General features: G+C 38.5%; 2 protein-coding genes across 2 annotated transcripts; both read right to left on the reverse strand.

Moving 5' to 3' along the window:
- Positions 1 to 331: 331 nt before the first annotated feature.
- On the reverse strand, positions 332 to 4,807 carry LOC137718046 (protein FREE1). The gene is made up of 10 exons (XM_068457562.1): positions 3,767 to 4,807; positions 3,116 to 3,202; positions 2,886 to 3,017; positions 2,015 to 2,146; positions 1,768 to 1,833; positions 1,572 to 1,682; positions 1,301 to 1,393; positions 1,049 to 1,082; positions 779 to 849; positions 332 to 671 (listed from the first exon to the last, which is right to left on the reverse strand). Exons 1-10 carry the CDS (start codon positions 4,712 to 4,714, stop codon positions 594 to 596), a joined length of 1,752 nt encoding a protein of 583 aa, XP_068313663.1. The 5' UTR covers positions 4,715 to 4,807; the 3' UTR covers positions 332 to 593.
- A 5,669-nt stretch (positions 4,808 to 10,476) lies between these two features.
- LOC137716914 (probable BOI-related E3 ubiquitin-protein ligase 2) lies at positions 10,477 to 12,481 on the reverse strand. Its single transcript, XM_068456264.1, has 2 exons — positions 12,143 to 12,481; positions 10,477 to 11,137 (listed from the first exon to the last, which is right to left on the reverse strand). Exons 1-2 carry the CDS (start codon positions 12,479 to 12,481, stop codon positions 10,625 to 10,627), a joined length of 852 nt encoding a protein of 283 aa, XP_068312365.1. The 3' UTR covers positions 10,477 to 10,624.
- Between the last annotated feature and the right edge of the window lie 1,542 nt (positions 12,482 to 14,023).

The following is a 14,023-nucleotide window of genomic DNA, read 5'->3' on the forward strand; positions in this document are numbered from 1 at the left end:
TTAGAAGGCGAACCACTAAAATCTTGTATATAATATCATTTGTTTGCAAAGCCCAAGTCCATCAAGGACAAACACTTGATCCATCGAACTTTTGTTAGCCTCACCATTTTTAAGCATCAACAATTATAAACACCACAAATCTCAAATACAAACATAAACATCCAGAGTCTACAGGATTACAGCAACAGGGGAGAAGGTTTTTGTTAAGAAAGTTTTATTCAAATAGAAATTGACTTTCAATGTAATCACCCACATCAAATCAAATTACCACACGGATGAATTTACAGCTAGGCCGCACATCGAACCAAAAGATCGCAAAAACGGCACAATCTCTCATCAAACAAGGTCAACACTGATGAACCATAACATATACAGAAGTCGAGCATCAAGAATTTGATATACAGAAGTAATTATATAAACATCAATTTACATACAAAAGGCGAGACATCCGGTCAAACAACAACGCAGATAAAACACCGACATGCAAAAGCTCTTCCAAATTATTAGGAAACATAAGCAATCCAACAAAACTAATTGAAGCAGGAAACTTCATTGATATCAGTTGAGTGCTGTCGTGAGAATCTGTTTTCGAATCAATGAGCACTCACAAGAAATGGATTCTGGCAAACCCCACATTCAATGGTCTCCGACCCCGAGCTGGGAACTTGAACCTGCAACAATTCCAGTAATGTCATCACCACTACTCCACAAACACTACGTTAAGTGTGAGAATTGAACCTCACTTCAAAATCAGTTGAACTTCTATATAATATATTACCTGCAAGTGGACTGTGCATGTAGGACAGGCAACTTCTCTCATTCTCCTCCCAGATCCATCAGACTTTGAACCTGAGGAATGAACATGCAAAATTGCAAATTATTAACATTTATACAACTCTAGCTCCTCTGCTAATATTTGAATGCTACAAAACTAACCCCACATTGAACTCAAACATTGAACGTGTACAAGGTTATCCAAAACAAATTCTTTTCAATGGAGGGTTTACTCATATTTCCAACATCTAATGTTCACAAGCAAAGAAACTACCTGAAGATTCCTTGCGATTCCTTTCCAACTCCTCCTGTTCAAAAAAAAAAAAAAAAAAATGAATTTATGAAGCAAAAAAGGAAGTGCAAGCATGCACAACAGACGTGTATCAAAAAATGACTACTGATCCAGACTTTAGAAGAAATTCAGCACATATTCATAATAAATTTTATTTTTGGGGGAAATATAATATGCCAATTACGCGCAGATTGGTTTGGTAGAAGCAAAAGACAAACACAACACTGAAATCACCTGAAGCTTCTTGGCAAGATCCTCATGACTATGAAGTCCTGCAGGTTTACTAGATGCTTCCTTGGCATTACTGAGCCTCTGAGTCACTTCAGCCTACAAAGGATAATGACACCATATAAAATCTTGATTCCGCCATACTAAATTTGAAATGTTGAAAATATAAAATGGAATCTTCAGTCCTGTCCACACCCCTCTACTGACTTACTACTGATGTAATTGGAATAATATGATCAGCTAACAATGATATACCCAAAGAAGTTTAGAGCCATACCATGCATCGGTCACAAACTCGAACCTGCGGGGCATTCTCCTCAGCAGTTAAGGCGATTCTGCCATGGGTACACTTGTCACAGAAAATGTCTCCACAGTTCCGGCAGTGATGCTGAAATGAGGGAGAAATACATAAGTTCAAATGAGGAGAACATGAACAACAAACAATGAAGATGCCGCTTTAAATCTAGGCATACCCTACGGTTAAAAGCTCCAAAATCTGACCCACATGCCGTGCATTTTTTAACTGCCTCATCGGGGACCTAAAAAACAGCAGTAACGAAATAAGAAAGAGTAGAACAAGATTATTTTACTAGTTACCAAAAGAACTGCAACAACCATATCCTGTATTGAAAGGTGTACATGGAGACACATAGAGCACTACCACGTTTATATCATTCTATTGAAACGAACAAACGTGGAAGGAAGGCAAGCTAATATTACCCAATGATCTTTCTCCACATTTCCCGGTTTTATAATGTTCATCCAATCGGTTAATCCTTTCTTTCTCTCTGTAGACTGTTCACTTGGCCTTACCGATTCCGTTGGCCTGATTCTTCCACCCATTTCCTTAAGCTGAGTTACAAGGGGTAAGAACAATACATCACTAAAAATAATCAACATTCAAAACCTCTCTGATAAGGTTAAACATAGCCTTGTGGGCATAAACAGGAATCATATTATGCATCATTCAGATCTTCAATAAAAGCATATAATTTAATAAAGACATAACCATCCAATCATAATATCAGCATAAACACACAGTAAGCTCATAGTTCTATTTTCAAAATAAGAAGGCTAAACAGACATTGATAACAAATTTCAGTAAGTTCGCAAAATGAATGATAGAGAGTTCATTAGAGATTATGCATTGAAGGAATACATTTGATATTCATGCACTTTTTTGCACAGAGAAATCAGCAGGCGTTACTTCACAACAAAACACTACCCCTCATGTAAGTACACTACTCATGCCCATTGATCAATATGAAATACAGGCCCGAGTCTAAAAGTTCAGACACATAAATCAATCTCTGTAGTTTACCACCCTACTCAAAATGAACACATATATAACTGAAACACGAAATGATTAATCCAGCCAACCTTCAGTAATTTTCACATAGAACCAAAGCATCACATACATCTCAAAACAAGTATCAATGTTTATACTTACTACATGACAACATGTCAAATAACAGGAGCAGAAACAAGGAAAGCATCACCTAGGCCCTAATTAATCACATGTTGTCAATAAATAAGGGGGACCATTATTCTTTTAGGACAAGGGGAAAGGCAAAATTCCCAAGTTTCCAACCTGTACAGTTGCAGCAGTCACCGTATCCAAAAGAGTGTTGGCAGTGTAACTATTTGACTGCAATCTAATACGCCTTGGCTCAATATCCACAGAGCTCTTTGACCAAAAGGCGAAGGTAGATGAGTCGGTTTTCTGCATGAGAAGAAAAATAAACATACAACTTACTTTTACCTCAATACATAAATTAAAAGTTCCTTAACGAACTTGATGCTAAAGTAAAATGAACTTACATCACATCTTGTAACGGTGTCGAGGGGATATATTCTCAATGTCCGACTGGTAGCAGGATCAAGCATACGGATACCATCCAAACCAATCTGATATAGAATTTAGAATCGGCAAATCTTAACAAATCAATAGGAAAGATTTGAAAGAAAGCAGGGGAAAGGAACTAAACAAGAGCAATGGATGGCATTCTAAACACTACCCATACTTTAAACCAACATAAAGATGATCATCCCGAGGAATACCAGAAACAGCTTCAAGATAATATGCATTTCAAAAATAGGAGAGTCCAAGGTGGTGTTTTTATAACTCTTACCTTGGTAATCCATTCCAACATAGACCAAGAGGCCATAGTGCTCTAATTCTAAGTAGCATCTAGTCCCTATTTGCCATTTCTTTAGAGTAACATTTATGTGAAAACATGATTTCTTCTGCTAAGGCTCCCAATTACAGGTGTAACCTAAGCTACGAAGTTAAGTTGTTGAAATCAGTGGCATTGAACGACATGACAGAACTAATCCGTTCCCACAACACAATCACAAGTGAAAATTAACAATGTGAAAATCCAATCACAGTAAACACAATAGAAACTAACAGGTTATATGCTTCTAACTAAAATTTTACTTATATATAACACAGTATCTCCTTGTTCATACCTGGCAAAGGACATCCAAAGTGCTCTGCCCTCCACTTTCAGCCAACAGCTTGACCCGAAACTTCTGCACCCCACTCTTCGCGTCCTCTTGCGTATCGGCCTTGGGTACTGCCCGGACGATCTTGTTCGAGCTCACCGGTGTGGTTTTCCCAGATGGGACACTGATCGACCTCCCGTAATCATCGAACAAAGTCGAACTTGACGACTTGGGTGCGGTGCCGCGAGCTCCATACGGCTCCACCTTATCACCTCCGTAAGCATAAACACCGTCGCCATACCCCGCATCGGGACCTGCATCATACCGCTTCCCATATGGATCCGAACCCAAATCGGATCGGCTTCGGTTGTATCCCCCGTACCTATCATCTAAATAGGAGCCGCCGGAGCCACCGCCGTGATCCAATTTCAGAGAATTCTCGTATGGATTTTCATATACAGGCGGGACCGAAGGGGGCGGCTGAGAAAACGGGCTCTGGTAAACGGACGAATACGGAGAGGAGGGGTTGGAATTAGGGTTAGGGTTGGCGGGAATCGAGGGCGGCAAAGTGGCGTAACTGGGAGCCGATTGGTTAAATTCGTACGGTGGTTGATACGGTTGCTGCTGTGGCGGCGGTTGATAGGGTGAATGAGTCTCGAACGGAGGGAAAGAAGAAGGTGGCTGCGGTGTGGGATTGAAGGTTTGCAAATTGGGATTGGAAATTGGAGGAGGAGAAGGGGTATAGGACGGAGCGGTGGGAGGCGCAGGGTCGGGATTCAGAGAATATGGGGGGTAAGATTGGGAATAAGGGGAATAATCGGAGGAGGTGAAAGGCGGTGCGGAGGCGTAGGGGTTGTGGTGGTGATCGGCGGGGTTAGGGATAGGGTTAGGGTTTTGATGCGAAGGAGGGTACTGGTAATAGGGAGCGGAGGCGTAATCCACGTTTTGCATCGCTGATCGCGACGAGGTCATTTCAGAGAGAGGAGGAAGATGAGGAAGAGGCGGAGGAGGAATCAGCAATGCGGTTGCGCTGGGAGTTTCTCTGCGTTGCGCTGGGAGTTTCTCTGCGTTGCGCTGGGAGTTTCTCTGCGTTTTGCCTTTGCCTACCAGGAGCAAACTGACAAACGGTCTTGCGTGTGGCTTTGAATAAGTTAATTATGTCCCGAATCTAATCCAAAATAATTTAGAAAATACAAATGGGCTGAGTCGGTCATATCAAATGGGCCGATCTCACGTTTTTTTATCACTCTTCATCACTAACTTATTTTGTTAACAATGGGCCCTTTTAGGCACACCCAATGGCATAAGCTCCAGGAAAGGCCCAGGAGCCCACGGCCCAAGGAGTTCAAAGAGAGCCGACCTGACCACTTAGAGCAGTTCCACCGGAGGTGGGATAGGCCGGCACACAGTCAAAAAAATGGCCCGGCACCTAGGGAAGTCTCTCCAGCCCACAGGATTGCCTGGCACCCAGCCCAAGCTGGTCTCCAGGCCAGCCCAAAATTGACAGACCTTGGGACCGGGCCATATGATGCCGTGGTGATGTCAGCGATGGATGGAGCGACGGAGGGAGAAGGCAAATGGCCTGAAAATGATGGCCCGAGTTCGACGGAAAATCTGAAAAAAAATGCACTGACAGCAAGTTTGCATCAACACAAAGGTTTCCAACACGATTTATATGTTAGAAACCATAAGAATAGGATTGAAAACTTACCCAGGTGAAATGCAAGAGATTTCACTGAGATTGGACCTTGAACTCGTCGGAGTTGTCCGTTTTCCTTTGTCGGAATCACATGCAGGGAATTAAACCCTCAAATTAACCACAAAAATTGCAACACAACAGGATTTAAAGCTCAAGAACACAATACAGTGATAGAAACATCACCTGGGTTAGAGATTGAGAGCTCAAGCTCTCGGCTTCAATGGTGGAATCTCGCACCATGCACCGATGCCGCATGCAAGGCCATGGTTGGGTTCCTTGAGCTCCAGGGATTACAAAAATAATATTTTGTGTTTGATTTGTTGAAGGTTTGAAGAGGAATGAGAAGGAGAGCTCATGGGAGTAAGCTGGAAAAGAGAAAGATGGAGAGAAAATAGAGAGAGAGAGAGAGAGAGAACCGATTGGGGATTATAGGAATAGTACAGAGGGTTAGTGGAAAGATGACTTTATCTTTTTTTTTTTTTATAATACAATTATTATTTTATTATTTTATAATAAATAATAATAATATTTTAATAAAATTGACTTAGGCTATTTTTTTTTAGGGATGGAGATGCTCTTGGCCTATTACTGTTCATTGGAGTCTATCACTGTTCATTGAGTGGATAAATGCGCTGGGTGCTAGTGCAAAGTCTTTAGGGGTGGAATTGCTCTTAGGTCGACCGAGACAAAAGAAGGATTATCCGACAGCTTGGTGCATGTGGGCAAATTGACAGCTTCTTGGCACAAGTATCCAGAGGCAGAACTACTTAAGTGCTATTTGAACCGAACGACTTCCAGTTGATAGCAAAGGCCTAGGATGGAACATAAAGGCAATCAGGACAATGCTTAGCAAGACTGAACGAGGTAACCAAAGTCCGAGTGGGACGCTCGACTCTCCTAAACCTAAAAAAGGTGCGCCACCCAAATTGCTAAAACGTCAGACAAGGGCCTGGGCGAATAGGTGGAAAAGTGTTAGTAAGCTAGTGCAAGTTGTTGGCACATTAAATGCCACTTTGAGAGGCCTTCAGAGGGGGAGGCCCATAAAAAGGGGTAGAGACCTCTAAGATGGAGGTTTGACATATTTGAGAGAATAGAGTGAATGTATGAGTATAGCAATATATTGATGAGCAACATAGCAGAGGTAATCCAGTTTTCAAGGGTAAACTGCTTATATCTTTAAGTCCATCTAATATCAGCTCATTTCTTAAGCCCATCGAGAATGATTCAATAAGTTTGTCAATCTTACAATTTTGAGAATTTTGAGATGAAACTTTCATTTCATTCATGCTGTCAAAACAAATTCGCTCATGCACACAAGTTAAAGAGTAATTTTTTTGTCTCCCCTTCACCGCTACTAATTAGTTATGCGGTAATAACCTAATAAAATCTATGTTGTTAATTAGTACATAAATAGATAACATTAATGCTGAGACTGCAAACGTGGCCAAAAGTTTTCCTGTATGGCTGTATTTGTTAACACAGCAAATTTGCAGACCTTGCTGCTGTGTTCCCTCTAAAACTAAGTGCTCCATGACCATGACGTTCGAACAGCCTGGCCTAAGTGTGGTTTCATGTTGCAGGTGCAGGGTTAAATGGAACACGATTCTCAGCCAGTTGAAATGGGGAAAGAAGGACAAACAGATCGGTCACTGAACGACTGAATGACCGACTGAGCGAGTGGTGTCCGTAATCTGTATGCAACTCTTATGCTCTTTGAGATTATTGGGGAAAAGGAAAGGGATATATCAGCGTTGGGATTTTCCATGCAGAAACAAAAGCAGAAGCAGAAGATCTCCCTTCTCGAAAAGACCATTACGCCATTGCATGTACTTATTACGGAAACAGTTGCTTTGTGGGTCCCATTCCTAATCCAATTCCATCAACTTGTGGGATCCATAAGTAAAACTCGTGGTACACATATTCTACTATTTATATAATGATACGTGATGTATCATCTCGTATTTTGATCACATTGAAACATTTATCAACTCCAAAGACCGGGGACCTTACTCTTTTATTTATTTATTTATTTTGCGTCGATGCCTCAGAAACTAGAAGCTCGGAAGCATGCACCGCAGGCTCGAGATATTAAACTCAGTTTGCACATATCGCTGTTTGCAAATGCAGCTGGTGCAAACGAGGCCTTTAGCAAAAAGATGGGACAAACCGAAACCAACTAGCTCCATCACAAAGGGGGTGACATCTTTAAACTTCTCCCTCTTTAACATGAGTTCGGCATACAACTGTGATTTTTCTTGAGTTACATCTACTTAGTGTCAACATGTATTTAATCACTAAATTTGATCTAACAATTAAACTAAACGATTGAGAGCAGTTGAATGTTTTGGTACCTTAAAAAATTGGTTCGACATTGAGTCTTTCTTAAAGAAATGTACGGATTGTGTCATTATCTCTAAGGTTGGGAGCAGAAATTTAAGAGGGACACCGATAAAAAAAAATTTAAGCATGTTTCTTTGTGACAAATAGAATTGGACCCACTCCAGACCTTAGACCTGGTTTGGTACTGAGGTGATTCTGAAAAAAACTGCTATAAAAAAAAGCTGGGAGCTGTTTTTGTGTTTGGTAAACACTCACCTTCAGCTTTTTTTTCACAGTTTTGGATGAAAAAAAGCCAAAAACAAGAAGCTGCGAAACCTAGCTTTGAAAAACCGGCTTTTTTTCACATCTGTTTTACATAAAAGTTTACCAAACACTCTAATACTGTTTTTTTTTTCAAAAGCACTTTTACAAAAAAGTTTACTAAACACTCTGCTGCTTTATTTCACAGCTGCTTATTCTCACAGCACAGCAGAAGCAGCTTTTTTTCAAAGCACAGCAATACCAAACCAGCCCTTATTGTTTGAAGCTTAGGATTTAAAAAAAAAAAAAAAAAAAGCCCTAGACCACATAAATTGAACCAGACGGTTCTCGTTAACTCATTCTACTGGTCCATCTCACACAAACCGACGACTCTAATTTTTTTTCCACATAAATCAAAGGCCCAAATTTGTTTGTCCTTAGGCTTCAGACACTAACTTCCAGAGTGGATCCAATTCTGTGACAAATTAAGCTAAATTTTTACAATTTTGTCACTGTTTTCTCTAATATGTTTTTCTTTGTTTGTTGAATTAATAATCTCATAATCATTCATATTAACAATATGTACAATTCAACATAGTTCTAAGCAAGATTATATAAAACTTGAAATGAAATATGTGAAATGGCCACATGCTCTTTGGTCCTATGCTCAATCTACCCTTAATTATCTCAAACTTATACCGTTAGAGGCGAATGCACACTGAGACCTAGACAGTCCCAGGACCACCCAGAGTTCATAAAATATATATGTAAAGGTCTTCCGAAAATCCTCCAAATGTTTTGTACGGGTCTTCGAGATATTTTTTATTTAAAAAACTTAGACCTTTTATATTAGGACCACACAAGATTCGAATTTTGGATTCGCTACTGTTTAGCGAGTATAAAGTCACACTTTTTTTATTTTCTTCTCACATGAGAGTGTGTAAGCACACCAACGGGTTGCCAACAGATTCCACACAAACGAGTTGGTATTGCCGATGTTCCCCCACTTTAGCTACTTGAGAGAAGTGGGTATGAGATTTTACTTAAAAAACTCAGCAATGTGTGTGTGTGTGGAAACCATTTCTTATAAACCTCTAGATGGCTCTCCTCATAACCGACATGGGACAAATTTGTGGCTCTAATCAAAGCCATCAAACACCAGCATCTATACTACGATTCTAATTGCATATTTGCATGCAAGTTATTTATAAATAGAAGACGAGTGGGAAATTACCAGAGTGTAAAGAAGGCGGTATTAAAGTTTGGTTGTGAGATAACAAAGAGGCCTCGTTTGCACCAGCTGAGATGCTGCACAGCCTGCATTTCCGAAGCTTGCTTCATTTCACACTCTCGTCTCGTGTCCTTTTTAAATTGGTCAAGCTTTCATTGAAAGCGGTGAAGAAAATAAAGATTATGATACCAAAAAGTGGCGGTGGAGACAGAAGTTGCAGTCCTTGTAATCTTTTGGTTATAAACGCCAAAACTTGCTTCATATTTTTCCTTTTGTCAGTTGGTGCTTTAGAACCGTACGCTCTCTGTGTACGCCTATTTAAAACAGAGACAGAGAGAGCTAGCTTTCCTGTCACACGGTATAAAAAGCATGCACGCTCCTTCTGGCATCAAATCCTCTGAGATTCCAACCCAAATCAGGTATATATGCAGAATTATAAGGCCAAGACTCTCTTTTGAGAGAGACACCTCCCTTCGTCAAATTAGACGGGGATTCTCTTTTTTTCTAATATTTCTTTTTCTATTTGAACAGTTACGATTTAATCGCGTTAACATTTTATATTGATTTTTTTATAAAAATAATAAGATAAAAAATAATATTTGAAAGGATGAGAGGAAAAAAGATAAGAATAAGAAGGGAGAAAATTCTACTCCCATCAAATTACAAGACATCGGATATATCGAGTTAATAATACTTTTATTTTAAATAGAGTTCTATGGTCGGTCCGCACCGCGACACTTGAATGTCAAAAGCGTTTTGCTTCTTGCAAAACTTCTACTTTCCTTGCTTCTCCCGTACTTACTTTATCACATTAATGACTTGAAATATTAAATAACATATTAAACATATAAGCAACCCTTCTTTTTAAACATTTTTCTCTTTGTACAGAATTTGGCTGTTTAAATAATTAATTTTTTAATTATAAATTAAACAAGTATTCATCTGTAATTGACTAGCAGTAGAAGCTTCTGCTGATTTTTCAACGATCATCACTGTCCTTTCTCTTTTTAAACATTGTTTATAGTACAAACCCATCACATAGCATATTCAAGGATTGAAAATTCTAGTGCACATATACGTGTAGTATACATTACTTAATTTAATATATGATGATATTATGAAATTCCATTGAAGAATCTAAATGATTTAAAACCCTAAATATATACACAAACCACATAAATATATGGAAATTCATTACATAAATTAAGGACACTAAAATCGCACTATAAAATCCAATATATACTAAAAATTCATGAATAATGAACGGAGTAGCCAAAATGAAGGGAGCACAGCGCATCACGTCATGAGTCACAAAAGTAATAAAGATTCATGCTTTTTTTAGAAGCACTTTTTTGCTTGGCACTGTTTCTTGCTAGACAAAAAAGACCTCCATGCTTGCCTCCTTGGCGGAATCACAAACGGGGCAAAATCCAAGAAACCCTTCACAGAACTTGCACGAACAGAGATGCCTGCACGGCAGGAAAAGCACGCATGAGCTCCGTGCCTGGCAGCTTTTGCAGACCAACTTTCTCCTTTTCTCTTCCGCTAATTGATCTTCCTCCATAATTGCTACTCTGTTTTCACAGCAGGACTCTGCGTCGTCGGTTTCGCTGCTGACGAGAACCAGTCGCTCTCTAACCTGCTCGAGCTCGTTGTTCAGGTCCGTCACCATTGTTTCGTTCGCTTTCGCCACCCGCTGCCACATATCGCTTTCCATCTCTGCTTTTCTCAGGCAGTCCTGGAGCTCCATCGCTTTTTTTGTCGCCTGTCCTAACTCTTCTTCTTTCTGCCTAATTACATTCAACGTTCTGGATTCTAAGTTGCACAACAGAGCTGCTAGTTGCTGCTTCCTCTGCTCTTGCAATGCGAACTTCAGCTTTTCACTCTGCTTTCAAGAAAATAAATAAATGAGCAAAAGAAAATAAGTATCCGTTATCTTTAAACATTTTCTCAGAGGAAAAATAAAACGAAAATTAATGAAAAAAGTTTGAAAACTTTCAATTTTAACTATAAGGATAAAATAAAGGACAAAATAAATAGTACTATATTTGATTTTTCAGTATAAAAATATAATTTTTCGTTAAAGTCATATATTTTTAGGTAAAACTCCCAAAAATAAATCCTCATTTATTCACTGGTGATGTGATTTATTCATGGTTTCTTATAAGAAGATATAAATTACGAAGAGATTGGTAATGTCATCTTAGTTTGTAAAATTATTTTAGTAAACTTTTTACTCTTTTTCTAGCAAAAAAAAAAAAAAAAGAACAGAATTCTCACTCTATTTTTAAAGCAAAAGAAATGAATTAGAAATTAATCACGCTAAATATAAACATACAAAAACACTGAAGAAAACTCTATACCCATTAATGTTGGACATCATTTATTTAAATTTTAGGAAATTTTAACGAAACACTCAATACTGTTCAACACTTAATACTGTTTATTTTAAGCTTAAAAAGTCCTTACTTATAACACATTTTTGTCATTTTGATTCAAACTCAAAATTTTCAAATTATTTTCATTAATTTTTCTTAAATTTTATTTCATTTTGTCATTTTGATTAAATCTCAAAATTTTTAAACTCTTTTCATTTGCTTTTCTTAAATTTTATTTCATTAAATATAACGTGATTGTCAGCTATTAAATTATTATTAAAATATTTGGTTAACGTTATTTTGTTTTTTGGTGACCATCAAACGTATAACAAATATGATCCCAATAACATTTTTCTTATAGTCATCGTCTCTAAATTTATTATGCAAAAACATTAATAGATGAAATATTTTTTGTATTAACTTTTGAGAGAACAAATAAAATTAACGCAACAATCACCATGAAAAAATAAAGAACCCAAAAACAGAAAAAGAAAATTAACACCAATAATCACCTGCAATTGAATAATGCAGTCGAGCTCGTGCCTTTGCAAGTCCAGCTGCGTCCCTAAGTTTTCCGAGAACTGCGTAGGGAGAAAGCTATTGAAAGTGGAAGGCGAAACCGAAGCTCCTAACTGGTTGCAGAAATCAAAGCCCGTCGTGTTTAAATTCTGCCTCTGATTCTGTACCACCGGAAGACGGAGGTGAAAGTGATTTTGAGGAGGATGAAGGGCGGGAGGCTGAGGGCTCGGAATGCCGGAAAATATGTCGTCGAGGCCGGAAACAGGGTGGAGCAGCGCCGCCGTCGACGACCAATCTTCAGAAAAATACAAACTTTGTGCCTGAACTGCCATGTTTTTTCTCAGACAACCTTTAATCTTCTGCCTTCACATATTTCATGGGACTTTTTAATACGAAACGAAATGGGGTAGGTTTAGAAAAGCAGGAGGGTTCAATGTTCTTGTTATATCAGAAAAGATGCATGACCCTTTCTTTCTCTCTCTAAAAACTCTCTCTCTCTATTGGCATAACCTTTGCCTTCTTTGTTGCTTTGAGTTTCTGGTTTTACTGGAAGAGTGGTTTATATATAGAGAGGAAACGGACAAATCTTTCTTAATATAAATTAATTGTGACTAATTAATGCTAATTAAGGAACTAAAAAAAGGGTTAATTAATAAAGAAAGTTAAGAGCTTTGGGAGTCTTTTTCTCTGTTGCCCAAAATCCCAAAACTCTTGAAAACCAACGGGAGCATTTAATGGGAGACAGATGTGAGGGTGGCGGGAAAACGACGACGTACACATGCAGATTTGGGGACAGAAGGGTCACAGAATGATCGGGTCAGAGATTTGATAAAGAAAGTAAGAGAGAGAGAGAGGAGAGAGAGGAGAGAAGGAGAGACGCGAAAGGGTCAGACGTTACGAAGAGGGAGCGGGGGAGGAGATTGAGAGAATCGGAGCGATTGGAGAAATTGTCAGTGTGGTCATTGGGAAGGGCTGAAGAATAGCATTTCTATCCATTCCCTGTTTCCTATTTTTGTAAATTTCAACCAATTCAATTCACGCTTTTTTTAACAATCTACATACTAAAAACATGTTGCAAATAGGGCTACCACCAAGATTACATTTTAACGTATGTACCATGTATACGAGTTTAACGTTGTTCGATTTCTATTTAATTAGAAGATGTCACACGTATGCAAATATATATATATTAATGATCTATGGAGCTAAAGAAAAAGTTTATTTGGTTGAGGATTAACAATCTTAATATAGGTGTTGATGATGTGATCAATGAAGACTTTTTTCATGATAAAACATGAAGATATGAGGATGGGCTAATGCCTAATGGACATAGTCATGCACTAAGAGCATATCCACTGGTAGTGCTCTTGCCCTGCCAATTAGGTTAAACAGCCTTTAGGCTGAATAATTCAGCTCCAGCAGTTCCAGAAGAAGGAGATTGGATCAAAGACAATTAATGCCTAGAGTGTATAGTAAGAGCAAGTTCACTGCCATTCCCTAAAACGAGTGGAGATGCCCCAAAAGGAGCGCATCTACTACAATTTCATACGATAGCTATGCTTCTAACTACTCCAACCAGCATATTGAGACATTATCAATTACCAATACGTTGTATTATTATAGATATTGTCGATACTTCAATTACATAACTATTGGGTTCAGATGCTTATGATTAGAAATTTAATTGAAAAGTAAATGACGATGTAGATACATATTTTCATGAAAAACTTGACGAACTTGTTCTTGGTCCAATATTTGGCCCAGTACAATGACCTACATAGCCCGACCCAAATGATCCAAACCATAACACCTTCTAAAAACAAACAAAAAAAACCTTCTTGCAAAGTCTCAATCTTTGATGATGCATATTACCA

This window comes from Pyrus communis, chromosome 15, assembly GCF_963583255.1.
Source record: "Pyrus communis chromosome 15, drPyrComm1.1, whole genome shotgun sequence".
NCBI classification, from domain to species: domain Eukaryota; kingdom Viridiplantae; phylum Streptophyta; class Magnoliopsida; order Rosales; family Rosaceae; genus Pyrus; species Pyrus communis.

What these genes read in the sequence shown, in the direction of transcription:
- LOC137716914 (XM_068456264.1), bottom strand. Translation starts at nt 12,481, where the DNA reads ATGGCAGTTCAGGCACAAAGTTTGTATTTTTCTGAAGATTGGTCGTCG. An exon ending in ACTGCATTATTCAATTGCAG is followed by an intron (nt 11,138 to 12,142) that starts GTGATTATTGGT and finishes TCTTGAAAGCAG; the next exon opens with AGTGAAAAGCTGAAGTTCGC.
- LOC137718046 (XM_068457562.1), bottom strand. Translation starts at nt 4,714, where the DNA reads ATGACCTCGTCGCGATCAGCGATGCAAAACGTGGATTACGCCTCCGCT. An exon ending in ATGTGGAGAAAGATCATTGG is followed by an intron (nt 1,834 to 2,014) that starts GTAATATTAGCT and finishes GCTGTTTTTTAG; the next exon opens with GTCCCCGATGAGGCAGTTAA. An exon ending in GAGTTTGTGACCGATGCATG is followed by an intron (nt 1,394 to 1,571) that starts GTATGGCTCTAA and finishes TATCCTTTGTAG; the next exon opens with GCTGAAGTGACTCAGAGGCT.